Source organism: Chanodichthys erythropterus, chromosome 19 (assembly GCF_024489055.1).
Source record: "Chanodichthys erythropterus isolate Z2021 chromosome 19, ASM2448905v1, whole genome shotgun sequence".
In the NCBI taxonomy this organism is placed as follows: domain Eukaryota; kingdom Metazoa; phylum Chordata; class Actinopteri; order Cypriniformes; family Xenocyprididae; genus Chanodichthys; species Chanodichthys erythropterus.
In genome coordinates, this window is record NC_090239.1 from 14,292,548 (window position 1) to 14,319,269 (window position 26,722).

At 36.5% G+C, this 26,722-nt stretch overlaps 3 protein-coding genes across 6 annotated transcripts; all 3 read right to left on the reverse strand.

Moving 5' to 3' along the window:
- Positions 1-6,272: 6,272 nt before the first annotated feature.
- hoxb1b (homeobox B1b) lies at positions 6,273-25,104 on the reverse strand. 4 transcript variants are annotated; one of them, XM_067369674.1, is made up of 5 exons: positions 24,779-25,104; positions 13,261-13,369; positions 9,510-9,980; positions 7,114-9,260; positions 6,273-7,005 (listed from the first exon to the last, which is right to left on the reverse strand). In XM_067369674.1, the coding sequence occupies exons 4-5, from the start codon at positions 7,703-7,705 to the stop codon at positions 6,677-6,679; spliced, it is 921 nt and encodes a 306-aa protein (XP_067225775.1). In that variant the 5' UTR covers positions 7,706-9,260; positions 9,510-9,980; positions 13,261-13,369; positions 24,779-25,104; the 3' UTR covers positions 6,273-6,676. The 4 variants fall into 4 exon arrangements, with proteins under 4 accessions (XP_067225775.1, XP_067225776.1, XP_067225774.1 ...); XM_067369675.1 differs by lacking the exon at positions 13,261-13,369; XM_067369673.1 differs by lacking the exon at positions 24,779-25,104 and adding an exon at positions 13,650-13,901 and having other exon boundaries at positions 9,510-13,369.
- hoxb5b (homeobox B5b) lies at positions 17,424-19,448 on the reverse strand. The gene is made up of 2 exons (XM_067369676.1): positions 18,728-19,448; positions 17,424-18,271 (listed from the first exon to the last, which is right to left on the reverse strand). The coding sequence occupies exons 1-2, from the start codon at positions 19,308-19,310 to the stop codon at positions 18,024-18,026; spliced, it is 831 nt and encodes a 276-aa protein (XP_067225777.1). The 5' UTR covers positions 19,311-19,448; the 3' UTR covers positions 17,424-18,023.
- hoxb6b (homeobox B6b) lies at positions 20,352-21,965 on the reverse strand. Its single transcript, XM_067369439.1, has 2 exons — positions 21,457-21,965; positions 20,352-21,003 (listed from the first exon to the last, which is right to left on the reverse strand). Exons 1-2 carry the CDS (start codon positions 21,875-21,877, stop codon positions 20,750-20,752), a joined length of 675 nt encoding a protein of 224 aa, XP_067225540.1. The 5' UTR covers positions 21,878-21,965; the 3' UTR covers positions 20,352-20,749.
- Positions 25,105-26,722: the final 1,618 nt, after the last annotated feature.

Genomic DNA, 26,722 nt, shown 5'->3' on the forward strand with positions numbered 1-26,722 from the left:
GCCCCTTGTGAAGGTAGATAGAGGAATGAGCGTGGCCCTCCACTCCAGCATGAGCACTGCCTCCTGCCTGCTGGGCACAGCCATATGAAAGGATCTTGCCTTTGTAATCCGCCCGGGATTACACCTCCCAACAATGCACAGCTGAAAGAGCGACAAAGACCCAGTATCAAACACAGGCCTGGGCTGATGAGAGGAACCTGCTATGATCTCCTACCACCAACACTGACATCAGCGCCTCTCATCTCCCCAAGAGAGCTCTTTTAGCATTCGCCTTCTCCTTTCTTCTGTCCCCTTATCTGGGAACACAGGCTTTTTTATCTCTGCATTCCTTTTCATTTGCGTTTCACTTGGGGGAGGGGCAGAACTCTGTCATCTGAGAGCCCCCAACCGCCCCGACCTGACAGAAATCACACTCCAACATGGTCACACACCCCTCGAGAGACCAGGGGTCAATATGAAGGCAATGGAACAGTTTCAGAGTTTGTCGTCTGTTCCATCATGAGATTCAATTACTATCAACCGGTTTATAATGCGTTTCTTGTTAAATGGTATGAAAACATTTTTGCCCGTTCAAAGCCTTGGGCTCATCTCTGTCGCTGGTTTGACCCTTTGAACTCAGTTCAGATACTTGCTGCTAATTAACGTCCCCACACATGCACAAGACTCTTCAGGCACTTGCAGGCAGCACTTAGAAGATGTTTGTGTGGGTGTTTAAGGACCTGTGTGGTAAATATTTCCAAGAAGATGTGGGGAAAGTATAATAGTTCGTCAAAAGAATTTCCCAGGTATCAGTTTATGTAAACACCCACATATCAATCATGATGAACTTAGAGGAACATTTTTCACTACAGCTCTTCAGTAGAATTAATTTAGTTCACTGTTTTCATACAAAAATGGCTAAATTGTTTAAGACCATTTGAAAGTTTATTGTTGAAATTAATAGTTCAGAAAAATTCGATTTTTTTAGATAATGTCTAAGAAACAGAAAAACATTTATTCATGTGCATATGCTTAAAGGGATAGTTCATCCAAAAAAAACAAAACAAAAAAAAAATCATTCCAAACCTGTATGCATTTCATTTCTTCTCTGGAACTTAAAAAAAAAATCATCCACTCAGTGAACATCAATGATGTTTTGGACCCCATTGACTTTCATTGTATGGACAAAACTGTTAAAACATTCTATAAAATGTGACCCTGAACCACAAAACCAGTTATAAGTCGCACAGGTATATTTGTAGCAATAGCCAACAATACATTGTATAGGGCAAAATTATCGATTTTTCTTTTATGCCAAAAGTCATTAGGACATTAAGTAAAGATCATTTTCCGTGAAGAACGTAAATTTCCTACCGTAAATATATTTTAAAAAGTGGTGGTTAAAAATGTATTTTTGTGAGTGGATATGCATTGCTAAGGACCTCATTTGGCGATTTTCTCAATATTTTGATTAAGATATTTTGATAGTTGTTAAATAGTTATATCTCAGCCAAATATCCTAACAAACCATACATCAATGGAAGGCTTACAGCTTTCAGATGATGTATAAATCTCAGTTTCAAAAAAATGACCCTTATGACTGGTTTTGTGGTCCAGGGTCACAAATATTTTCTTTTAATAAAGTCATACAGGTTTAGAACAGCATGAAGGTGAGTGAATGATGACAGTATTTTTATTTTTGAGTGAACTATCCCTTTAAACATCATCAGTCAATATTTTCATCATGAAACTATAAACAAAAAAATTGCAGGTGTTTAACTAATTTAGCTTGTATTTATGTAATTTTTCCTGTTAAATATAAAGGTTTCTATGAGATTTAATTGTGGAAAGAGAAGCTACAAATCATAAAATAATACCATGTTAATTTTATTACTGAAATCTGATACTACTTTGGTTTTGTAGCTTCAGTGTATAGTGCTGTAGCTCATATTCTGCTGGTTGGAATATAAAGCCTTTGGGATTCAGAAAGGGGCGGTTGGTTGTATCAGTATCCACTAATTTTCAACCTTCACCGCCTTCTAAGAGAGACCAGGGAGGCAGTCCATGAGATCAACGATCTGTCACTGATAAAATGAACTGTCAGCTTTCATTTGTCTCCCTCTGGCGCGCACTACTTGCCTCTCTAAATCATATGAGTGACGGAGCACGGGTTACACTTTGCCAAGCTCTAAGATCCCTACAAACAAAACCACATGCAGGAAATTTGTCAATTCAATTATGACAAAAACACCATAGTGTTGGTTTTGAGAGTAACTGGCAACTTTCCAAATCGCCCTTTCTAAGCAGGTGCAATAACTTCACTTCTCTCGACCTCATAATCTAATCAGTGTTATACTATAAAAAACCTTGCACCTTTGTTTTTACACTGCCTAAACCAATATCTGTTGGTTGCTTACTGGCAAGAGCCCAGTCTGTGTGCTACAGGGTCTTGGAAGCTTGTCCCTCTCAGTTACTCAGCTAATAAGGCGGTGGACTGATTAAATCGCCTCGTGAGGACATGGATACGATTGAGCGAGAGGGGGATGGTCATACGGGTCTGTGTGGAGAGCGCAAGAGGAAGGCTTCCTGTTCTTCCTGTTTTCACCGAGAGGAGGAGGCTATCTGCATGTGGCCACTGTCTTAGCTGTTGACTGTATGTCTGTGAAAGACAAGAAGACATATAAAATGACCCCCTGACCCCTGTTTCAAGCCCATGAATAGTGTATACAGTATTCTTTTTATCTCTTTGAGGTCACGCACCCCAGCAGAGTGACATGCTTCAGAGGGACTTGAACAAGACTCAGGAAGTCAAGCCAGGCATTTGATTTGTAAAAGACCCTCTGACAAGCACACCCAGCAGGGAGAGTATATACATTGCAAGCTTCAGATCTGCCCTAAACATCACCTTAAAAGTGACCTGACAGCAAAGGCGGTGTACCTGTCAATATGATTTTTGTCATTGAATTTTTAATGTGATATTTCTACACTGGAAAAAAAAAAATTCATGGATTTGTTATCACAACATTTTTTTATTTTGTCAAACAAACTTAGATAATTAATTTGGTTCAGATAACATAATATTTTAAGTTTTTGTTGATTAAACCAATCACCTTCATTGTAATTAACTCAAATGTTTTAATTTCGATGAATTCAAAATTTTAAGGCAACCAGGTAACTTACTTTTTTAAGTTAAACCAACAATTCTTTTTTACAGTGTAGGGTTTTTTTTCTTCGTTTTATTAAGTACCGAAGGTAACTGTTTTCAATTTTAATATTTTTTATTTTAAATATAATATAAAATCATGTGTTGGCAATGCTGAATATTCATCAGCCATTACTCCAGTCTTCAGTGTCACATGATCCTTCAGAAATCATTTAATATGCTGATTAGAACATTTCTTATTGTCAATGTTGAAAACAGTTGTGCAGCTTAATAGTTTTGTGGAAACTGAGATACATTTTTTTTCAGAAATATTTGATGAATAGAAAGTAAAAAAAAACAACAGCATTTATTTGAAATGGAAATCTTAACATTATAAATGCATTTACTCTCTAAAAAATGCTGGGTTAAAAACAACCCAAGTTGGGTTGAAAATGGACAAACCCAGCGGTTGGGTTAAATGTTAGCCCAACCTGCTAGGCAGTTTTATTTAGCCCAACTTTTGCTTAAAAATTACTATATGGCTGGCCTAAAATGAACCCAAAATAGGTTGGAAATTAAAAATCAGACACATAATTATTAGAGGCAACAGTAATAATCAAAATGTAAACATTTATTAATAAGCAATTTAATAGATGTTTATTGTTTAATTATTATTCATTAAACTTTTAATAAATGTTAATTTATTAAACATATTAATAAATGTTAATTAAATGTTAATTTCCAACATATTTTGGGTTAATTTTAAGTAAGCAATACAGTAATTTTTAAACAATAGTTAAGTTAAATAAAACTACCTAGCAGGTTGGTCAAACATTTAACCCTACCGCTGGGTTTGTCCATTTTCAACCCAACCCAGCATTTTTTAGAGCGTACTGTTACTTTTAATCAATTTAGTGCAACCTTGCCAAATATATATATATATATACATATACATATATATATAAACAACCCCAACGTTTTGAACAGTAGTTTATATATGAATATATTCTTATATGGGGAGGTTTAAACATCCATTTTTTTTTTTTTTTTTTATGAAAGGGTCAAATTTTGCCAGCAAAGTGACTGTGGCATCATTTATATGTAAAGTGTGACTTTCTTTGAAATATTTACCAATCTTACCTGATGTAATCTTAAAAATGACTGCTCCCCTTTTCACAAAATGACTGACTTTTTGATGACTACTGCTGACTGCCTCTTTCCCAGATACGCATCTATTTTCTCTCTCCCTGTCTTTCCAAACAGCCTATTTTATCCCTATGTATTATTGTTGTTTGAGGACGCTACTTTTATCTTCCTCTAATTCGCCAGTATCTGTGGACTGCTCTTTTTGCCCCACATTCTGCAGAGCGAGCCTTTTCTGCATGCTGACAACCTGGTGAAAAACAGCCTCCTCCTCCGGGCTGACTGAACATCTGTCTCTGCAGCACTGTAGCTCTTCCACTGATGCCCACAGATGGGAGACCCAGTAGGAGCCCAGAGCCACACAACCCAAAAGGGCAAGCAACAAACACTAATAACTTAAAGTAAATATGTTGCATTGTTGATGGCTTTTTTTTTTTTTTTTTTTTTTCTGGGTGACTGACTAATAAGTATTTTTTTTTTTTTCCCAAACACTTTTTTTCACATGCTAGTTTCAACAGTGATGTTTGTGCCATTATGACATATACATTTTTTATTTTGTCAAACATAATATTTTAAGTTTTTGTTGATTAAACCAATCACCTTCATTGTATTAACTCAAATCTTTTAATTTCGATGAATTCAAAATTGAATTCAAATGAAATAAAGATGTTTGTAATCAGCATCCTTACCAGTATTTGTCATTCGCATTAGATGGACTGACTCGGAACGGATTTAACTAAAAGTTGACTTATTACAAAATACCTCACGTAACGTATAATGGTAAAAATTAAACTTGTACATCTTTAACCATTTTTTTATGAATTCACCTTTGTATTGATGCGAAATTGCTCAGTGAAAATTCTCAATATCCAAATCTCAATAGCAGATACCTTAGCAACTTTTGTTTCATTATTTTATTTAAAATGAATTTTATTGTCTATTTATATTAGAGATTCAGTTCAATTTTCTGTTTATAGTGGATAATTTGTTTTGGAGAGAGATAACACTCTCATTGACCTTTGGGAAGACACCCTTCTCATCCCCTGCTGGACAGGCCCATGGCTTTTGTGAATTAATTTAGGCCTGAACTCCAAGTGAACCTGGTCAGTGGAGAGGGTGCTGACAGTGCGTGGCTGCTGGGGCAAATACTGTGCAAACCCAACACCCTGAGTAAATATTGGAGCAGTCCATCAGATGATCAGGGGAATGAAACAGGGTTGTCAAGTCTTTGCAAACTTTCTAGAAGAATTGAGGCTGATGTAGATAGTATCTAGGGTTAAACAGTTTTCCCCCTATGTAATAGCTCACCTCTTTGCTTACTTTCTGAATCTAATGTTCCAAAAATAATCATCAAATGAAATAAAGAAACAGATTTGCAGTAAATTGTTTACGCAAACAAAGGTAATTTGTTTTATTTTCTTAAGCCTAGTCTCAGACAGACTAAAATGCATGTTTGAGCTGTTTTATCTTAAAGTAACTTGTTTTGTCTCAAGATGTACACCACTAATGCTTTTTTTTTTTTTTTTAAAGCTACTTAAATGTCCTAATTGAACTAAAGCCTAACCCTGACTTAATCTAAACCCTGTCTGTGAAACCAAGCCATTATTTCTTTAAATCGATCACTCTTCTTTCTGGCCTTGTCTAAGAATGTACAAATGAGATGAAAAGGGCCTTATTATCATAATGACTTGGAGTTACAAAAATTTCTTACTCTGCTACAAGTCCTTCTTTCTTTACCTGCCGTATTGTTGTACTGTGCCAAATAGGATTGAAACCTCAATTCTAGACAGTGAGTGTTATTCTGAGCACCAAGGAGTGTTTACATGTTTAGAGAGCTTGGAGGCACAAAAAGGTGAAAAGGTCATAGGAAGCCACCCGGTGTGTAATGCAACATTCCTCTTGTCAAACTATACAGACTAGAGCAACACTGATTTAAATTAGGTCCATTGTATTGCAACATCCTCTGACAAAGGACACAATCTTACAAACATCATGAAGAGCCTTTTAATTAAAAGAAAATCAAATTGATTTAAATTGGATGAAATTATAAATCAAACATATTTAAGAAAAATAAAATATTTATTTATCACAATGTCACAGGCCAGGTTGTTTTCTAAATACATAAACATGTCAGTTTTTTCAAGTTTTTTTTTTTTCTCTTTCAACAGAGGAATGAATCTATAGTGCAAAATAAGATCTCAACCTGACAGAAAAAAAGAACATTTAAAAGTTTTGCATTTGACTATACCCTGTTAATGCATTTTGAACCATGAATTCAGTAGCTCTAATGCAGCAAAATTGATTACTTTGCGTTTTATAAAACACATGCACACACTAGCACGTCTACAACAGCGGAATAAGTTAGGTGATTCTCCACAGCAGAAGTTCGTTTGCCACAAAGGCACGTACGCATCAAATAGTAGTGGAAGAGTCTGAGGAAGGCGAAGCACCCGGGGATGAGCTGTTTGAGTTGTCTGCGCTTTGACCAGAAGAGCAAAGATTCGCTCGTTTAATTATTGGCGCTGTTCCTTCCTTCTCGCGCTTCTTCTGTTTCATTCTGCGATTCTGAAACCAAATTTTAACCTGCGTTTCGTTCAGTTCGAGGGTGGCGGCCACCTCCACTCTGCGCGCTCTAGTCAGGTACTTGTTGAAGTGAAACTCCTTCTCAAGTTCTGTGAGCTGCTTGGTGGTAAAATTGGTGCGTATTATGTTCTGCTGGCCGTGGATCCCATATTCGGCGACTTTAGACGGGAAAAAAGACAGCATAGATTAGAAATCTCATTTGACAACATTTTAATATTACATACATTAATATTTATAGTAACCGCTGTAATTACCCCCAAACTCACCTGTTTTAGGGGGGTTCCTCTTGACTTTCATCCAGTCAAACGTTGGCGCTTGTTTGATGTTCGTCTTTGAGTCGCTGTCACTGTCAGGGGAGACCTGGTACTTGCTGAAAGAGCCATAGCCGTTTGGTTCGTGTTCTCCATAGGGATACGACTGATAATGGCTTGCAGAGACCGAGCCAGGCCTGCAGTTAGATTCACTGTAAGTTCCGATGTTGGATCCCATATTCACGACAGAAAAAGCAGGGGACTGAAGGCGCATGTGGTCATCTGCTTGAGTGAGAACGTGCTGATGTCCATAGTCCGAGAGAGGAGGAGGTCGTGTTTGCTTGCAGAAATTGGTGTGTCCAGTTTTCCCCATATCCATATTGATGTGGTATGGCTGCGACTGAAGTTGTGAATAAGTTGTGCCATGAGTTTCGTGCGATGTCGGTGTAAAAGTGTTCCCTCCGATTGGCCGTCCCTCGGGAATGAAACTATTTGTACTTGCACAAGCACTTGGCAAGTATTCTTGCTCCATAGAAAAACACCCAACCTTCGAACTATAAGTGTTAGTACCACGGTTGTAAATCGTATAATCTAAGTAGGAATTCATTGTTGACTGACCAAGCAAAATTGATTAAGCAGGGTCAATATTCGCTGATGTGTGGTCCCAGTGCCCCTACAACCTCTAAGCAGTATGTCAAACCACACAAAGTTCTATCCGAGCTCATATCAGTTAAGTGACAGATCATGTGACTAATTTTGCACCAATAGTGTGCGACCTGCGGTAGCACTCTGGGCGTTGCAGGTGTCCATCAAACGATTCGTATTTACATGACAAACACATCAATCGAATCCACCCATCAATCTGATAAACTGGCAATGTAGATCTAATGTGAATTAAAGCGAGCACAGCAATTAGCCTATAACAGCGAATTTATATTGTATTCGTGACGGCGAGGACAACTGAAGTTGTGTTGCAAACTATAAATAAACAGGCCCTAAAATTCATCATACGTAATATGTAGACCATTGACTTATAGTCCGCCTTTGTGTTTTTTCCCCCAGGGAGTTTCTTGTGCTATTTTCAAATCCTAAGTTCCTAATTTAACCGGACTGAATGAACTTCTATGTACACCAATAGCCTAGAGATTGGCTTTATCTCTCTCTCGATATGGTGAGCCACCCTACTTTTTAAAATAATGCTTAGGTATACTCTCCCATTAAAGTAAGGTTTTTATGATGCTAGAATAATTTGCTCCTAAGCAGAGGGAGATCGTGAAACGTTCCCTTGGTTTCTAGGATTCTTTCCTAAAAGCAAAGGATAAGAGCTTAATATAGCCTATTCGACTTCAGAGAAACCTAAAAACTTAAATTGTAGTGCAGGTGACAAACATTCTCAATTCGAACACAGAAAATTATTAACAAGAATTGTAAACTGTCCCAGATAAACTCTGATGATTAGATCTTAGATTTCAAATGAACATCGCGAGAACCTAGAATTTAGCCTATCAGAAGCAATGGCCTAAATACATTACACTAAAATGTCAAATTCATAGCGCTTTTCATTTTCACACAATAATTTGAATTATTAACCCCAATGACGTTATTACATCAATCAATTACATTACTATAATACTTATTTATCATTAAAAATTAATTTCGGATATTAAATGAAACTGGCATTTAATCATTTGAAGGGGGACTTCATCTCTGGGGAACGTGACAGAATAGTTTTGGGGGAGACAGAGAATGCTACCCATTAATGTAGGCCTATATAGACTAGATAAGCATTCCCAACCATATTTGCGGAAGAGCCTTTTACCTGAGGCACTGTATATGCCATGAATACATAAATCTCTCGCATTTTCACTCAAGACAGTGGTGATGGGCTGTTGATCGGAGATAGCCCAGCAATAGCTACAAGAGATAACTCCTTTCAACCTACAATCTTTTTTGCCTCATACTCCGGTTCTGAAACCAAATTATTTCCCTCTTAGTAGGCTATAGGTTTAAGTAGGCTAAACTGGGCATTTCCACACGTCTTCGCCGCACACAAATATGGGTTGAAGTGGATCTTCTCAGGCTCTACAGCTGGTCACTTGTATAGCTGTACGTGCTCTTTTTGAGGCAATGAATCCCAGCGGGGTTTTCTTGTCGCTCTTGAGCTGTTAAAAAGGATATGAATTTATAGTAATTTGATTTGAACCAATTGCTCTACATTGGGACAAAATTCTCATCAACAATATTTGTATTAACAACAGCGAAAACAGATTTCGCACATTGTCTGTGAAATAGGCTACATGTTTTCAGTTTACATTTATGGAAAAATCCAAATAGGCTATTGCATCATTATTTATGCTACTGATAAATAATAATTTAATTTTGATTTCTGAATTGTGGGCCTATTTACTCACCTCCAAATGACGCCATGCTCCTCTTTGTCGTTTTCTTGAATTCTGGCATCCAAGAAAATGGCTAGAAGTTGCTGATTCCTAAATTTACCTTCGGTTGTTTGCAGGAAGGAACACTGACGAGCTAGGCTTACTGTCTTGATTGAGGATGGTATAACTACATCTATTTTTTTTTCTTCTAGTTTTAACTTCCTCTTTATCTCGTTCTGTATTCCATCTCACTGTGCAAGTTCGTCCTTAGCGATCGCTGACCCAATATGTTTAGGGTGATGAATTTTGTCATTATGTTCAAATGCATAACGACATTGTTGTAAATAATTCCGCGACGTTGTGAGACAGACGTTATTGTTGTTCGTTATCTGCATTTTCTGGACGGCTTTCATCAGTTATGTTGGTCCTTTCTGGGGGCTTAGCAAAACTCTGGCCTCTCGTGTCATGTGACAGTATGGTTCCGGAGGCCCGCTGGAAGATGACCTGCAGGGTCAGAGCAACACGGTGTGAGTCAGGGAACATGAATCCATCATCGCAACTAAAAGGAAAAAAAGATATGAATAGTGTCTATTTTGCGGAGTATACGCACTGCCAGAAACCAGAATATCTCACTGTGCTGCTGACAAAAAAATACATAGCTACTGTAACAAGTCTTTTTTTCTTCGTGATATAAGCTGCATATTATTTAAAAACGCGTCTTATGCAATGCGCATGAACAAATCATAAACTCAGAATAAATTAAATATAAAATGTATTTTAAAACAAATTTTAGATGACATTGTGCCATAGAAATGGGGTAAATACATGTACGAACAGTTGCATTGAAATATTCAACGATAGCATATGTCTGAAAAATGTCTTTAAAATATTTGAGAAAATATTTCCTTTTAATTGCTTTTTTTTTACTGGTAGGTACACGAGGTAAACCAAAATGTGTTCAAGGTATCGAAATAATTCTACACATTTGAGAAAGATAGACTATTGGCGGAACAATTAATTATAGGCCTACATATCAAGAATTAAAGAACCATGTGCACTTCTTATTCTCGTTTTATTAGACCGACAGACATCTGATCTTTGTATTGCTGGAATAACATCGTCTGTCTCTTTCTATAAGAAAAGGGAAGGTAATTAAACCAGAAAAACAACGTTTGGAAAATCGTTAATCATGAATCAGAGCAAAATAATAATGCTTTTGAATGAATTATCTCGAATGTAAGTATACGGCAAGATCTCAATTTAAAATCACTTAAACCAAACTGTTCTATTGGTTATGGAAAATAAAAGCTGAAGCATTTAAAATAAGAAGATGGTCGCACTTTGAAATGACAAAAATATTTATTTTTAATCGTGACTGGGATGATAAAAATAACTAAATAACGCAGAAAGAGACTAGTTGGAAAAAACAATGAGAAGAGGAGTGTGCAGTGGTGTAGAACAACGCACAAAGCCCAGTGAACTCGTCTTGAACCTTAGCCAAAGTACTAGGGCGATTAATCACCCAGACAGATCCTCCGCCATTCACAAACTGTGAGCTTATTCTTCAGCAGCTTGATTTCGTAGAGAGTCACATATCAGAGAAATATCTGCAAATAAATATATTTTACGTAAGTGCACAAGCTAATTCACACTAATCAACATTTGAAAACAATGTTTGCTTCACTCCGAATTCCTGCTGTATCACTGAAAAATGAGTTATGTCTTAAGTACCAAATAAAAATATGTTCCTCTCCAGGAAATGCCGATAGAAATGCAATAAATGCTTACCTATAGCCTAAGTGGCAAGCCAAATGATCGAGTGTATCAAATCTATGAGTGAACTCAGCAAAAGACCCCAGTGAAATGAGCAAAATGACCCAACACAAATCAGGCACATTTTAGAAAAGAACACATCATAACAAAACAAAAATAGAGCCCATTATCCATATTCTGTCTAAAGCGTACAGTATCAGGCTCCTGAAAGGAAATTTTCCTCTTCCGAGAGGATTAAAGATGTCTTGAATGTAAAAGCTGATGGAGGCAAAGAAGGATGTCTCTTGGAGTTAGCAATCGATATAAATTGAACTGCGAAACAAACAAAAATTAAGCAAGATCAGGATGTTGCTCTGAAGCAGTATTGACGTGGTGTACATACCAAACGATCAAGAGCGTTTACCACAAACAACACAAGCCAATGAAGAGATGTGTGCGATTTTCAATTAAATAAGCTGATAGTGGCTCGTGTAGATAAGCAAATGTTTATTGAGAAGCCGGTTATAAGTCATTAAATGTCTGGGGCTTTATAGCACACGTGTACGTTTTTAGCAGCTAAATTACAGTATACAAATATACAAATGCGGCATACATCATTGGTAAAAGAAGCCTTACGTTTTCTCTGCAGAAGGATGACGAGTCCTGATTCTAAAAGCACACAAATAACTCTGGTAGACGCGTGAACCTCCCCCAAAAAAATGTTTTAGGTGCTCCAATATGTCAACTAACATCTTTACCATAAAATGGTTGTAAACGCTTGTAAAGGGGACATCTGTTTCGAATTATTGGTGCATGATATTGTAATTAGTGATGAAGATGAGAGAGTGCCGCTGTCTTGGGATGGTTCTGCGATCAATTCCCCAAAGGTCCGGAGGCCTTTGATCTCTCAAGTTGATCTCTAGTGTTCCATTACTTTGCTCATGTCATTGTAGCAGTGGATTCGTCATAGACGGCCTAAACTGGGTAGTCACCATCAGACGAACCAATCAAGGCCTTAACAATCTAATATTAACCGTTTTATTTATATTAACAGTTCTTAAACCAGCCTACAACATTATAATTTATGTAATGGCCTCTCTGTTACATTAATTATCGAGATGGACTAACTTGTAGGCAAAATATTAATATAGGCGTAGTCTGTTACAATTGTACAGCCTTATGAAATAGCCTATATGAGAACAAACAAAAACCTGTCATAAAATCCAAGGGGAAAAAACAAATTCACACAAATAGTCTACATAAATTATAAGAATAAAGAAGAAAATGTTACATAAAACAATGTATTCCCTAACACATTTTTCTCGTGAACAAATATGTTTGAGAGACACGAAGTTGCATTTGTATTCTAGTTTAGGTGCCATTACAGACTAAATCGTGTTTTCATATACAATGATATTTAAATGAACGGAGCAGTGGAAAAATATGCATTTCACTGGCCTTTACATGTTCTCTTCAAGTCTGCATAAGACCGTTCACAGTAATACAGTAGGCTATAGCATGTATCTAGCTTTAGATCTAAAGGCTTACTCACAATGTGTGGTGCTTATGCTGTGCGGTTGCTCCTACATTCTCCCTCTTGACTGTTCACAGCAATGAGGACAGCTTCTTGCGAGGGAAAAGCCCCAAGAAATTTCTCCCAAACTCACTCAAGTTAGCTCGGCGAAAAGCCAGTCTTGACGAATTGGCTGCGTTGCCTTTCTGCTCTGCAGCCTCTTCATTAATTATTTAATGAATCACGTGACATGGCAAATAAGGGATGTGGAACCAGTATGTTTTCACTTTTACTCTATCCACTTCTTTACTATTCACCGTGAATAAGCTACTCTTTGTATCAACGAGAAATTGAAAACAGAAGTGTATTTTATTCACGCAAGATACACATTTAGCACACAGCACTACAATATGGATAGGCTCTGACTATTTCCTCATTATTCATGCATTATGTAATCTAAAAGCAAAGATAAATTCAGTTGACACATGACAGTATTTCCTGATGTAAAAATTAGGCTACCTGTTTCTTGTCATGTTCCTTCTTCTCAGATGTCTGCAGACTGTCCATTTGATGAATAACATGTGGAAAACGAGTCCTCACACACAGCCTCATTGGGATACACTTGTTGCTAGAAAAATAAAAGAAAGTAAAGTCAGGTTTAATTAGTATAAGACATTGATGAGTAACACAGTTTGTCATATCCTCAAGTATTTTACAGTGTTGATTATTGTATTATTCTTATGTAAACTGCTAAAACATATTCTTTTATAAATGTTACGGTGTGTTATGATGGATTCAGCATTTTTTGCTTGACATCTGAAAAATAGCATTGTCTGTCTTTGAGAACATGGGGGAAAAAAATTGATTTTAGATTCCAAAAAGAGTTAAAACAAAGTGGTGACCAAAACCTCTTCATGAATGATCCTGCGAGATTTTTAAATAGGAATAGATGTTGAAAAAATCCTCACGTTCTCGCAGGCCAGCATTTGTCATCATATGACAAATGATGTAGCGCCATCAGGTGTCTAATTTTCAAAACATTCACATCACGTTTAGTTTTTTTTACAACATGTCTCTAATAATGAGAGACAAAATAAATAAATAAATAAATAAATAAGGCAGTTTGCCGGGACAAAAAGTGTATCCACAATTCCACTATGGCGTCGTGTTTATGTCAACTACATATTCCCCAAGACACGAATTTGCGACTTTCTATTCACACAAATTCGGATCTACAGGGTATATATAGATGACAGACATCATCGGTATATTCGTTAAGCTTTTCTGTCAGGCCAACCCTGTAAAAAACAAATATTACCATTTTGTTGTGAATTTGTTGAAAACAACAACAAATGTCATTTGAGCACATATAACTTGCAGATTTCCATCCATATCTTTATCATGTGCTTTATTAGTTATTTGCTATTAACTTTCCCTTATACCTCAATATTTCTAATCCAACACAGTACTATTAAAACGTACTATCTTAGCTAGGCTATATTAATATAACAGCTGTCAAAAACAAAAGCAAAATGCAATCATACATATCTGATTCATTGCTTAGTTGGATAAAATCCTGAGATCATGTAAAGAGATAAGTAAACTTACTATGTGTCTCACTCTTTTGCACAAACGGTGGTCCCCATCTTGTTTCTCGGTGTTTCTACATTTTCTTTGCCTCCAGTAAACATACTTTCACACAGTAAATCCATTTGTAAAATTGTACGTATTATGCATATGGCTTTTTTCTCTCGGACTTTCATTTCGTGTGTGACTCTGCAGGACTAGCCTTCCAACAGCTTCATTGGAGACATCACACAACCTTTTGGGCGCATAACGATCGATTAAAGATGAAAAATTCAAGATAACCTTAAGCGAAATATCGTTTATCAACTTCATTAGGCAATCCTGCTGCTGCACACTTCGATTAGTGCTTTCCTGAACGTGTTATCGCACTACTACTGAGCACAAACAGACCACTAAAACAGACCACTAATTAAATATTCTCCAAGAATTATTATTTTAATTCAATTCAACTTTTATAACTACACATACAAAATAAATGCTTTAAATGACTAGACAAATAGCAGTATGGTTATTTCTATATTATTTAGGAACAAAAAATAGCATACCTTCAAATACATGATGCAAAAATTTTATATCGCTGTTTTCAATTTTTATTTATGTTTTGCCATTGCCACAAAAGTTGAGAATGGTGCCAGCAATCAGAGAACATAGCTGGATAAGTGACCTCAGCATGAACTCTGATCCTTCACCATGCCACGCATTGTCATAGTACGTTTTCTTTTCTAACATTTTTAATATTCTACCTAGCTTTGATATTTGCAAATTTCCACTTTTAATATTTCTACCATAAAGCGGTTCGTTTTTTTTTTCCTCACTAGGTCCCATTGCTGTTTTATAATTTCACCCTTCCTATAGTTTATTTAATGAGATATTTTAACAATATTGTTTAGACCTGGGTCACCCGCCAAAAACCAACAAACGAAAAACTGAAATTGCCGCATTGAAAAAAGCTTTCAATTTTCGCGGCTTACGTGTTTTTTAAAATTTATCCCTAAACATGATTTTGTTTTCATGAACCTGAAGCATCAGAATGTCCCTCAGTGCAGAATGAGTAAAAAACGACCAGGAGCTCGGTGTAAGGCGGGCCCTGCTGGTGATAAAGCAACATTACATCAATCTAACTAGCAACATAACGAAACGTTCAGAGACATTGCTTTTATTTATGACTCAACCAAAACAGAATTCATAATAATAGAACTTTCAAAAATAATCTAATCTGTTTCAGCGTTGCGTCGATTACGATTTACTTGCTCGTACAACTCTTCCACAAAACCTGTCCCTCCCAACAATGTCGTTTCAGTACAAAAATGCCTTTAAGAGAATTTTAGACAGTACTGACTGTTGAGTGAAAATATATTCCAAAACTGTAGGATTACCATCTAGTCAGTTTGGCATGGACCTTGTGCTTCTCTCGGAAGGCATGTGTGCCACTCTCGTCTCTTGACCTCGGAGTGATCCCTTCCCAATGAATAATTGATGAGAACAGCGCCCAGATTACCCCTATCAATATGCAAAACACATTATAGGGGTAAAATGGGACTTTAATAGTTATGAATCGAGGAACCGTTTCTATCACGAGAAAATTGTAGTTACATCCTTACATCCATCCTAGTATCTTTAAAAACACACACAAACGCTATAATCCACATTCTCATCTATAAATGTTGCACCTATTTCAAAAGTCCAGAGATACAATAATGTGCAAATACACCAAAGTGGGCAAGACAAAAAATTATGTAATTTTTCAGATTGCTTGATTGATCTACAATTTACCAACAAAATTTACCATGTCACCTTTATCTGCCTAACGTTTAACCATGATAAAATGTCACTATTCCAAATTTTTGGACATCTGTTGTGAAGTAGATTTTAATAAATGTTGTAAAAGTTAAAGAATTTTCAGATTTATCTCTTCAGGTATTAATGAAAATATAAGGATACAATATATTCCATAATCCACGCAAAATAAACATCTTCGCAAATACAAATTTCGCCCGGCCCAACCTTGCACTTATTATGCATGCAGCCATAAGGTTAATGACATTTTTTTTTTTTTTTTTTTGACCGAGTCAAAATCCACCGTGGTTTACAAATGTATTTTTTATCTTTGAATAATATGTATAATAAGTCTGCATTCTCTGACATTTATAAATCTTTAAACTAAATTGTAAATTGGCTTAAATGCTTGATCCTTTGAAAACAATTAATTAAAAGAATGAGCATCTGAAGCCAAAGAAGAGACTTACTTGAGAAGATCTTATCATTTCACATCCAGCAGAAATATTATGAAAATCTTTGTTGACAGCCTAGTCAGCATGGGATATAACGACTGTCCAGTTTAAGAAGACTCCGCATGCTGCCCACAACCTTTAGAATCCCGCTGAAGCAGTTAAACAGTCAGTTACATTCAAGAATGTGAATTATGTAGCACATTGTCAACCCCCCTAAAACCATAAAACTAACTTTATGGACCTCACGTGACTTTTTTAGAGCTACCAAGAGCTACATGTTGGTGTTATGGACTGGACTTCAGAAGAAAATAGTCAGGGTAGATGATTTGTCTGTTGTGTTTCATACAAAAAAAAAAAAAAAAAAATGCAGCTTGCTAAAATAGCCGTTGAAATAGCGTTAATAAGTTGAGGAGTTGTGCTGTGACACATAAGTGCTGAGTTTGAATATTGCCATTTTATAAGCCATATTCTGTACCGAGATCCAAAGTTTCCTCGCAGAGCGCAGCAAAAACTGAATGTTGTTTTATATGCAACAGAACACATGAACACCTATAGTTTAATTTAAGAAAGCCTACATGGACAATAGTGATTTAATTTAAGTGAAAATTAATTATTCAAAGTGTAAAATATCAGGCGATGGTAGAAATGAAAACTAGGTGCCCATGTAATCCATTGTCCAACGTTGGGATCACAACGGGATCACTAAGCAAAGAGGCCTATAGACAAAAAGAGACGTTCATGTATGACTGAGAGAAAACTTTATTTTTCTTTTTGGATCAACTCATTTTCAGTTTAGACACAAATACAAAAAAAAAATGGCAGAGATACCATCAACATATCAATGACAAAACATTTTTTCTCCAACTTTTAACACAGAACGTTCATAACTCACATTGTGCACTACAAATAACATATTGGTCACTACTGTATAAAGACATTCTTCATTGGACATCTTACGAGCCCAAAGTAATCTTGTGCTGCAGCCTAAGTACACAAATGTAAGTGCGAAAAGATTATTTTTCTCGCGATGAAGGTATCATCTACGAGAAATCAAAAAGCCCGGCACATAACAAGATTATAGCATGTTGCGTGAATAATACATGACGTTTCAATACAAGTTCAAGGATACAACAAAAGTTTCTCATTTTTTACACTATCACTTAAGATAGTTAGGTAGTGCGAGTTGTACTGTACATAATTCTTGTAACAGGTCTAGAATACGTTGCACGAATAGCTCACATGGAACATGCTTTCCTCCACGAATGTATAAACTTGACACACTTGACATTCACACTCATTTTATGGCAATTGTAACTAGTTTAGCATATGTGATAACAATATTCAAGAGCTGACAATTTTTGAGTTACACGGGGGAAATCACACGTCGTCAGGTGATATCAACAAGCTGAAAGGTGCAGCGCTGTAACAGTAGTCGAATTTTCCAATTAATGTGACATGATATGCTCAATTTTGAAATGCGCTCCCCGCTGTAGCGAGACTCATGCTTTTCAGTTTATTGTCCTTCTTCCATTTCATCCTGCGATTTTGGAACCAGATTTTGATTTGCCTCTCTGAGAGGCAGAGAGCGTGAGCTATCTCTATTCTCCTCCTGCGTGTTAGGTATCTATTGAAATGGAACTCTTTCTCCAGCTCGAGCGTCTGGTAGCGAGTGTAAGCTGTTCGAGCCCGTTTTCCATCAGGTCCAGTCATATCTGGCATAAGCAAGGGCAAAGAGATAATAAGCAAACATCACCAAGCCATCAAACGGAAATGGACTTAAATGTCCGTTACATTATGGATGTTGGACTGCCGGCTGATTCTATGTAGACTATATTATATTCAAGGCGTGTAGTTTAGTAGCCTACTATTGCATTTTATGGCTTTACTGCTGCACAATAATTTTACATGCAGTCACCTCCCAGATAGAGTGGTTATTCTCTATTTAACCTATACTTAGGTGAAATCAATGGTCCGTCAAAGGATTATTGTGTTTTGTAAGACAAACATTAGTTCTAAACGAATATGGTAGTTTAAAAAAATCTGAAGAGAAAAACATGCATTTAATCCACGTATAATTAAACTTCTTTAATAAACTATTATCATCAAAACAAGGCTTTACAATTTTCATTTGAGCATGCCTAAATAAAAAAGAACAGAGATGTGTATACCATGGCTAATGTGCAGCTTCCTCATCCATGGGAATATCTGTGGAGTTTGACCGTCGTTAGGTGTTGTAGTCGAGGTCGCCACAGATTCTTGCTTCTGCGTACGTGTGTTGGTGGTGGTCTGTGCTCCTTCCTCGGTCTCGGACGAGACATTGGTCTCGTCTGTGTCCGCAAAATGTGTGCTATTGCTGCTGGTGAGATTGTTGCTGTTGGTGAGTCTGCTGTTGCCGGTTGGTGTGCTCTGATCAGATGGAGGAGATGAACCCTTCAATTCCAGACTCTCGCTGGTGGCACAAGACATGGGATCTGGAGACGAGAGCGAGCAGCTCGACTGTCTGTACCGGGTCTCCTGACCCGGATTTTGGAAAGAGCGAGAATTATCTCCAACTGCCCCGAAATGGCCATTGTTGGGACGATTTACACTAAGGTCTATTCCATTGTAGTTGTAACCGAAAGACCCGGAATGCATGCTGGTGGAGTCCCTGTAAGAAGCGTTCATAGCGCCGTTAGTACCATAATTTAGTAACTGATAGTCAGACCCATTTGGATAGCGCCCTGAGAACGAGTTTAGAAAATAAGAGCTCATTTGGATGTTTTAAAATGTCTTGATTTGTAGATCTTGGTCGTTAAAATCCAGCGCCGCACAATTTATGATGTAATAATGAATTATAGCAATGCACTGTACTTCGTTTTTGCCATGTATGCGGCCAAATATGGGAGAGCGTTAGGGCATCACGTGCCTTTGTTGACCAGTCGTAAATTCTCTCTGATGACTTCGAGAGGTAATTCATGCTCTATGGTTACAAATGATGACGAAATGATGATCGTTAGGTTCAACTCAATGGTGCCTCCCCATCGAGCGCCACATCCCACGTTAGCGGAGGGCGTCACCTACTGGAAGAACTGTAAAATGACAAACACCTGCCCATGTCGGAAAGCCTTTTTGCTGCATAATTTTGCAACACTATATGGTATTGGAAAACTAAAACTAAGTTGTATTAATAAACAGATGAAAATTAAGGAAAAGTGTGAATATTTCACGTCGTTTTTCGTTTTTCTTTTTTTAGTTTTAGATTCTCAAAGCAATCTTGGGTTTTTTAGCGATTTCATTTAGTGATTCCATACCAAACCGTATAAATATGTGGCTTCTTAACATAGGTTAGTCAACCTAGTTTTTGATAGTCAAACTAAGACATAGATCTACAAAATCATTTTAAAAATGAATGCATGAATAAAATAAAAAAATATTCCAGATGCCTATGTCAAACCGGCCCGTCTGACTAGCACAACTTCACAAGGCAGTGAAGACTTGGAAAAAAAAAGGAAAAAAAAAAGATATAGCATATAGGCTACATAATAAATATAGGCTATATATATATATACACTAGATGTCTATCAGATCAAATATTTTATAACACAATAAAGCTGATAATGAAATGTCTCTGGCTCATTGAGAAGACGCCCATGCACATAAAGAAAGATAAACCACAGTAATTGTTAAACAATCATTTTATTGACAAAATGACATTGCTAACAAAGTATGATAACGTATTATTCTTAGTGCATTCACATACACATACACAAAAGTGACGACCCAATAAATTAAGCATCAAAATGTCCCATTTTCTTCTTTTTCTAGCACACAACATGGATTGAAACACACAGTCAATGTAAGACATTTAATCCCGAAGTTTAAACACAAACTTATGTTTTCTTTCAAATTATAGGCATAAGAATGTTCAAACAGCGAGAAAGCATGTCTTATTAGTTTAGATAGGCCAAATACCGCAAAATATATAATTGTGGAAAAAGCACCTCCCATAGATCTTTTACCGTCTTCACAGAGGTGATTTAGACGCCTGTTTTTATGAAAAAAGAAAGTCTCTCTTGAAGCTTTTTAGGGCAACATAAAACTTATTAGGTAGTTTTTTCTTGTTGGACAGACCATTACTTATTAATTCAAACTACAGGCTACATGTTATGTACAATGTTTCCAGAGCTTCGTCATAAGCTGCTTTTTAACATTTACCCCGCCTTTCCACCATCCTCCTCTTCGCTGCCCTTTGCGGAGTTCATCACTTTATTCTCTTTTTTCCATTTCATTCTACGGTTTTGGAACCATATCTTTATCTGACGTTCCGTCAAACAGAGAGCGTGCGATATTTCAATTCTTCTCCTTCTGGTCAAATATCTGTTAAAGTGGAACTCCTTTTCCAGTTCAAGAGTCTGAAACCGAGTGTAGGTTTGACGACCCCTGCGGCCAGTGCTACCAGGCATTCCTGTCAAAAAGGTGAAAAAGACACGCGTCAACATTCAGTAAACATACAAACAGGGCAATGTAAATAGTAAAAGAACACTGCTACAGTCGTCACCACTGTCATTGTTACGAAGACTTATATTACTGCAGTGACATCAGATTTGACATCTGCATTGTATCTACACGTGCGACAAGTATTTTGTTTTAAGAAATTATATTAAAGGTTATTCAGTTGAGTGTATCCAAGTCTAATAGATAGTAAAAACGTGGAAGACTTTACGCTTACTTTACGGTTAGTAAAAAGCGCAATATTCAGAATGCAGCTTACTGCATCCGTTGGCAATTTATTTTACCTGTATATAACTTTTTCTAAAGACTACAGACTATGTCTATCTCTCTTTTATACGTTGACATAGTGGAAAGTAGTGTGGCATTCTATGACATGCAAAACAGAGAAATGGCAAACGTGTCTTACCATTACACGAGTTCATCCTCTGCATCCACGGGTAAACCGGAGTACACGGTTTGTCTTCACTGTTAAAATATCTCTCTGTACCCTGTTCAGTGCAGTCCGTCTTGCACTGGTCCTGGGTTAGGACCAGCGAGTCTTCCAGACCTCCGATAGCGCAAGAGCGGTCAGCGGTTCGGTAAATGTTGGGTGTTGTATAGTCACAAGCACTGGTGGATCCGCTTCTCCCAAAAACGCCCCCAGCTTGCTGGTAATACGATGAGGTGTAAACCTTGTCCTGGACATTGGTAGCTCCGAACGTAGCGCTTGGATAATGTCTTAAAGGATCTGTATATCCAGAGGAATATAACGGTATCTGACCCAAGAAAGACTCCTGTCCTCCGGGTAGAGACACGGGAAAAGTTGAGTTGACGAAATAGGAACTCATGGGGTGGCCAGTGTTATTGTCCGAGTGTTATGATTTGTTGTGTTTTATAGTCCAAGTGGTTTTTGCCATTACTTTATCTGAGATTTGGTTTTAGCCGAAGGGGGGTGGCGAGGTGCCAATCTGAGACCGCGGGGAAACAGACCAGCTGATCAGTGCCTGACCAATCCTGAGCACTTCTGACAACAGGATAACGTGTGGTGGGGGCCCTCTTGTTGCACAGAATGGAATCCCCAGGGCATATCTAAACACTCAGACGCAAGTGTTTTTCTCCGTTCACCGCAAAAAGAAAGAGGATAAAAAATGAAATCTAAAATGCGATAATATCAATAAATAGTTACTTTATATGAGTATGTGATTAATAATTAATTTTCCCGCCACATTTTCTATTTTTTTAACGAACTATTAGCCTACGCAAACCTCACAAGCGTGTAATTGCACGTCATTTTCATTTCGACTGTCTTCATTCACAAATGTCCAGTGCTCAAATTTTTTGAAAATCTGTATGCCGACATCTAATTGGCTCAATTCAGGTGCACGGGAGAATTTCAGAGATGCACAGACGGACTCACACTCTCCAACACGAACTTCTACTGACCTTTACCCTCTTTAGCCTAATACCGTCGTTGTTTACACATACAGAGCATTCTCTTGCTATAAAAAAAAAAAAAAAATCACCCAGCACATAATCACAGACACGACTTGACTACGCATTTTCAATAGGCCTTTCAAATCATTCCAAACAATTAAAATCTATCTATCTATCTATCTATCTATCTATCTATCTATCTATCTATCTATCTATCTATCTATCTATCTATCTATCTATCTATCTATCTATCTATCGTACAGAATGGCTTTCACGTTATCGGAATATTATAACTTTCTCAAGATGTGCAACATACATAGAATATTTAGTGAACTCATCATGAAAACCTGCTTCAGCAATACATTATGTAACCGCAATCGACATAAAAACAAGCAATTTTCCTATATCAATAAAAACGTGCATTGATGGTAAACAGAAGAAAAATACAAACTCAATAATCCACGATTAAAAAATAGGCTGCATTTTTCCATTTTAAATTCAGTCCTGCCCGTGTTCTTTGTTGTCGTCGTCTTGTTTTAAATAGACAACGTCAAATTATAGCCTGTAGCACAATTACAGGACAGGTTTACATTTTATTTACAGATTGTAATGTCTAGTGTCCTTGAATTATAAACATTTGTTTAAAAAAAAAAATTAAACATTCTTTGAATTGTAATATTTAAATAATTAAGTAGGCTATAAGAGTTAAGCCTTTAGTTAAGTCGAAAGGAAAGCTCTAAGAAAAAAGCTGACCATTAATCACTATTCTGTTTTGTAAATTAATAAAAATTGATCTTTAGAGGTATTATTGAATATCGATAGGCTGCAGTATACGTAGCCTAAGTACTCGATGACGTTATTGTTGTGAGTTTGTCCCTGAATGGCTGGAACATTCTCGTATATTCTTAAGAATGCAGCGATTCTTTTGTCGTTATAATTATATTAATTATATTACATTTCTGATTAAGTAAATGTTAGGAATGATATTAGTATTTCCTGACAGGATACAAAACAGCTCAGTCACTTTCTTTCCGCATTATATAGTATTGCATTATTTACTAGCATAGCCCAGGAGAAAGAAAGAAAGAAAGAAAGAAAGAAAGAAAGAAAGAAAGAAAGAAAGAAAGAAAGAAAGAAAGAAAGAAAGAAAGAAAGAAAGAAAGAAAGAAAGAAAGAAAACTTGCTTATTAACGAGGACATTACACAATTTCAGTGCAAGGTCAATTTCTAAGAGCAGAGAAATACAAAATATAGTTAAATGGGCTAATCAAGAATAGCAAAGAACATTAAAAATTGGACCCAAAGCATGAACAATTCCCAAACTGCATTTGTCTATTCCTTGCCCATTGTAGACATACTTCAGCTAAACACAGTATCTAGGGATGCTAGAGGTCTTTGAGTCAGTCAGATCACATGCAGAGAACACCCAAACACAGACACTGAATTTCACCACAGTTACCAAATCTCGTCACTAGATGACATCACAGAGCAAGAATTGAGAAAAGGTGTGCTTCTCCAGAACAATTTCCCATGTGATTGTAATTCAAAATCAAACATTTGTTTGATGTTATTCAGATTCAGAATGACCAAATTATATCTAAACAAAAATAAAGCTGTTACAAAGTACTGCATTTTTGTTTTCCTAAAAAAAAAAAAAAAAAACCTTCAACATCAATTAAGCTGTTGATGCTTTGAGACATAATCGCCTTCACAAATGTCCTCAAAAACACAAACTCATCACTGATAGATAGAAAATGTCATGGGTTTGAGCAAATTCTGTGAAACATTATAAACAGCAGAAATAACAATGGCTGAAACATCCAACTTTGTACATCCAACTTTACAGCCCTTCATTTAAAAAATAAAAATAAAAATAAAAAAAAAAACACTACAGTGATTATGGGGCATCTTATTTGATAAGAAACTCAGTAATGCTGATTTGTAAACTCAAAAGTTAATGTCAATCTCATAATAATCATTTTAATGCAGCGGCCATCTTGTAACTCTGTAAACAATAATTGTTTTTAAGCATATATTTTTAGACAAATAAAACAGTTCAGCATCGATCCAAACAGGCCTATTTGCGACACACATCATGTCGGTCTATTTAAACCATCTTACGACGCCTGAAGACTTTCTGTATGTGTTCATACCAGTTCTTATCAACTTAAATGATCCATCTTTAATCTGTTGTGTTGTTATACAAAAGACATGCTCAAGAAGATGGTACTGTGCAAGAAAATCTGTACACATCTGTTTGCATCATGACATCGCTGGAATAAGTGTAGTACAGAAGCCTATAGGTCCAGTCCTACCTTTCCTTTCCCGTTCATCACCGCTTCAGTGGAATGATCCAAAACAATCACGCAGAATCGTCGGTTAACCTGGATCTCGTGTCGTATTTTTTGATACGGGTAAGCCAGACAGAGTTAAAACTTGACAATTTAGAGAAGAATGAACTAAGGTCCTCAGTGAATTTTGACCCTTGCACTCTTAGCTGATGTGAAAATCTAAAGACGCAGACGCTTCGTACTAGCGTGACGTCGGGCTTTCCATCCATATTAACGCACACAATTCGCCCAGCTCAGGAGAATTTGTCTTTCCCTCTGCTTTAACAAACGTAAAAACATAAAGGACAGAGGTGCTACTGACTGCGCCCTGACCAAAAGAATGCTGCATTATAGCCACTTGGGAAATCATAAAAAGTTCATGTTCACAGAGAGCTGCTCACGTGACCCCTGTCAGCCAATCCACTGCCAGAACCACACATAAAGTTCTATCACAAAGTTGTAAATTTTCATAAACAGCTGTGAGTTTATTGCTTTGCTTCAGCAGCAACTCGGTCGCCGCCATCTTTATTCGTTAAAAGAGAAAAAAGCACGACTTCACTTCATTAACAGTCAAAGATGCAGGCTGCATTATTTTTTTGAAGATGAATTAAGTCTATCAGGGTACTAATTTTAGATTTCAGTTTTATAGATCATTCATAGTCCAGCTACACAAAGGTTTTCCAGTGTTTATAACTAAAAACAAAATCAAGTAACGAATAAAGAAAGGTGTCCATTTATAGAAATGGAGGCTCTTTTGGACAGCTGTGGCTAAAACTGAAATGGACCAATTACTCTAAAATAAAAGAGCACCATTCCCTCTTCCTCAATGGTGTGCGTTCTTTTGTCAGGTGACTTTAAGAGAATAGACAAATGGAACGTGAAAGCTTTTTACAGCACTAAACATGCGTGGAGGAAAGAATTGCTTCCTGCATCTACGAACAAACACTTATTTCCGACATTTATTGGGGCAATAAAACAGTATAACCCAAAAGTGACCGAGCATGGTCTGTATAGGTTATACCCTCGAGAAGGCAATGCTCTTGAAGATCAGTAGCTCATGCTGTCCAAAAAAGGCCGCAAAAGCAGCATATGAGGTATATACATTCAGAATTATTTTCATTTCAAATTTGAGCGTTTAATACATTTACATTGTATCCACTCTATATTCGTTTAAATTTGAGATACAACTCAACAAGCATGTATTTGAATTTGTATAGAAAGCTACATTTTTGTTTAATAGACTGCTAAATAAAATAAAGAATATAATTCTTAATTATGCATTGTTCATTTAGTGTATTTCAGCGCTTTTCGTTATAGTATTCTTAAAACTTAACAATGTCATCCTCATAATATAAGCGTCTCTATCTGTCTATATCTGTTTTGAATTTAGTAATTTCTATTGTGTCAAGTCTTTAGCTTACCTTACACGAGAAAATTAAGAGAAAATTAGCAGACGGAGAATTAGACCTATGTTGAATATATAATTGAATGTAATATAATAAAATCACATTTCTTTTATAAACGATTCTAAAATTCGTTAACATTATTTTTTAAATAACTTAAACTGTTTTATTTAAAAACATGTACATTTACTTATTAATAGGAAATTTTAATGCATGTTTCTGTGAAAAGGCCACATGGATTTGAGCCAGAAAACGGTGGTGTATAATACATATAGGCCTATATATACACACACACACGTCTTTTTACATTATACATACTTCAAACGTATTCTCGATTATAGAATTCAGATAATACTATATGCCCACATGAGATCAGATGAAAGGCCCAACAAAGTGTGGCATAATATGTTGAATTTTATTTAACTTTTTATTATTATAATTATTATTATTATACATTTATGATTACGTTATTGCTGTTTTTGTTGTTGTTGTTGTTTACGAGAGACTGTTTTAGAATGTGATCTTG

Bases quoted from the DNA above. Each gene is read 5' to 3' on its own strand.
- hoxb6b (XM_067369439.1), bottom strand. From the start codon at position 21,877: ATGAGTTCCTATTTCGTCAACTCAACTTTTCCCGTGTCTCTACCCGGA. The intron at 21,004-21,456 runs GTAAGACACGTT...CCTTTTTGACAG, and splicing joins GAGGATGAACTCGTGTAATG to GAATGCCTGGTAGCACTGGC.
- hoxb1b (XM_067369675.1), bottom strand. From the start codon at position 7,705: ATGAATTCCTACTTAGATTATACGATTTACAACCGTGGTACTAACACT. The intron at 7,006-7,113 runs GTGAGTTTGGGG...TCCCGTCTAAAG, and splicing joins GAGGAACCCCCCTAAAACAG to TCGCCGAATATGGGATCCAC.
- hoxb5b (XM_067369676.1), bottom strand. From the start codon at position 19,310: ATGAGCTCTTATTTTCTAAACTCGTTCTCAGGGCGCTATCCAAATGGG. The intron at 18,272-18,727 runs GTATACACATCT...TGCTTATGCCAG, and splicing joins GAAGCTGCACATTAGCCATG to ATATGACTGGACCTGATGGA.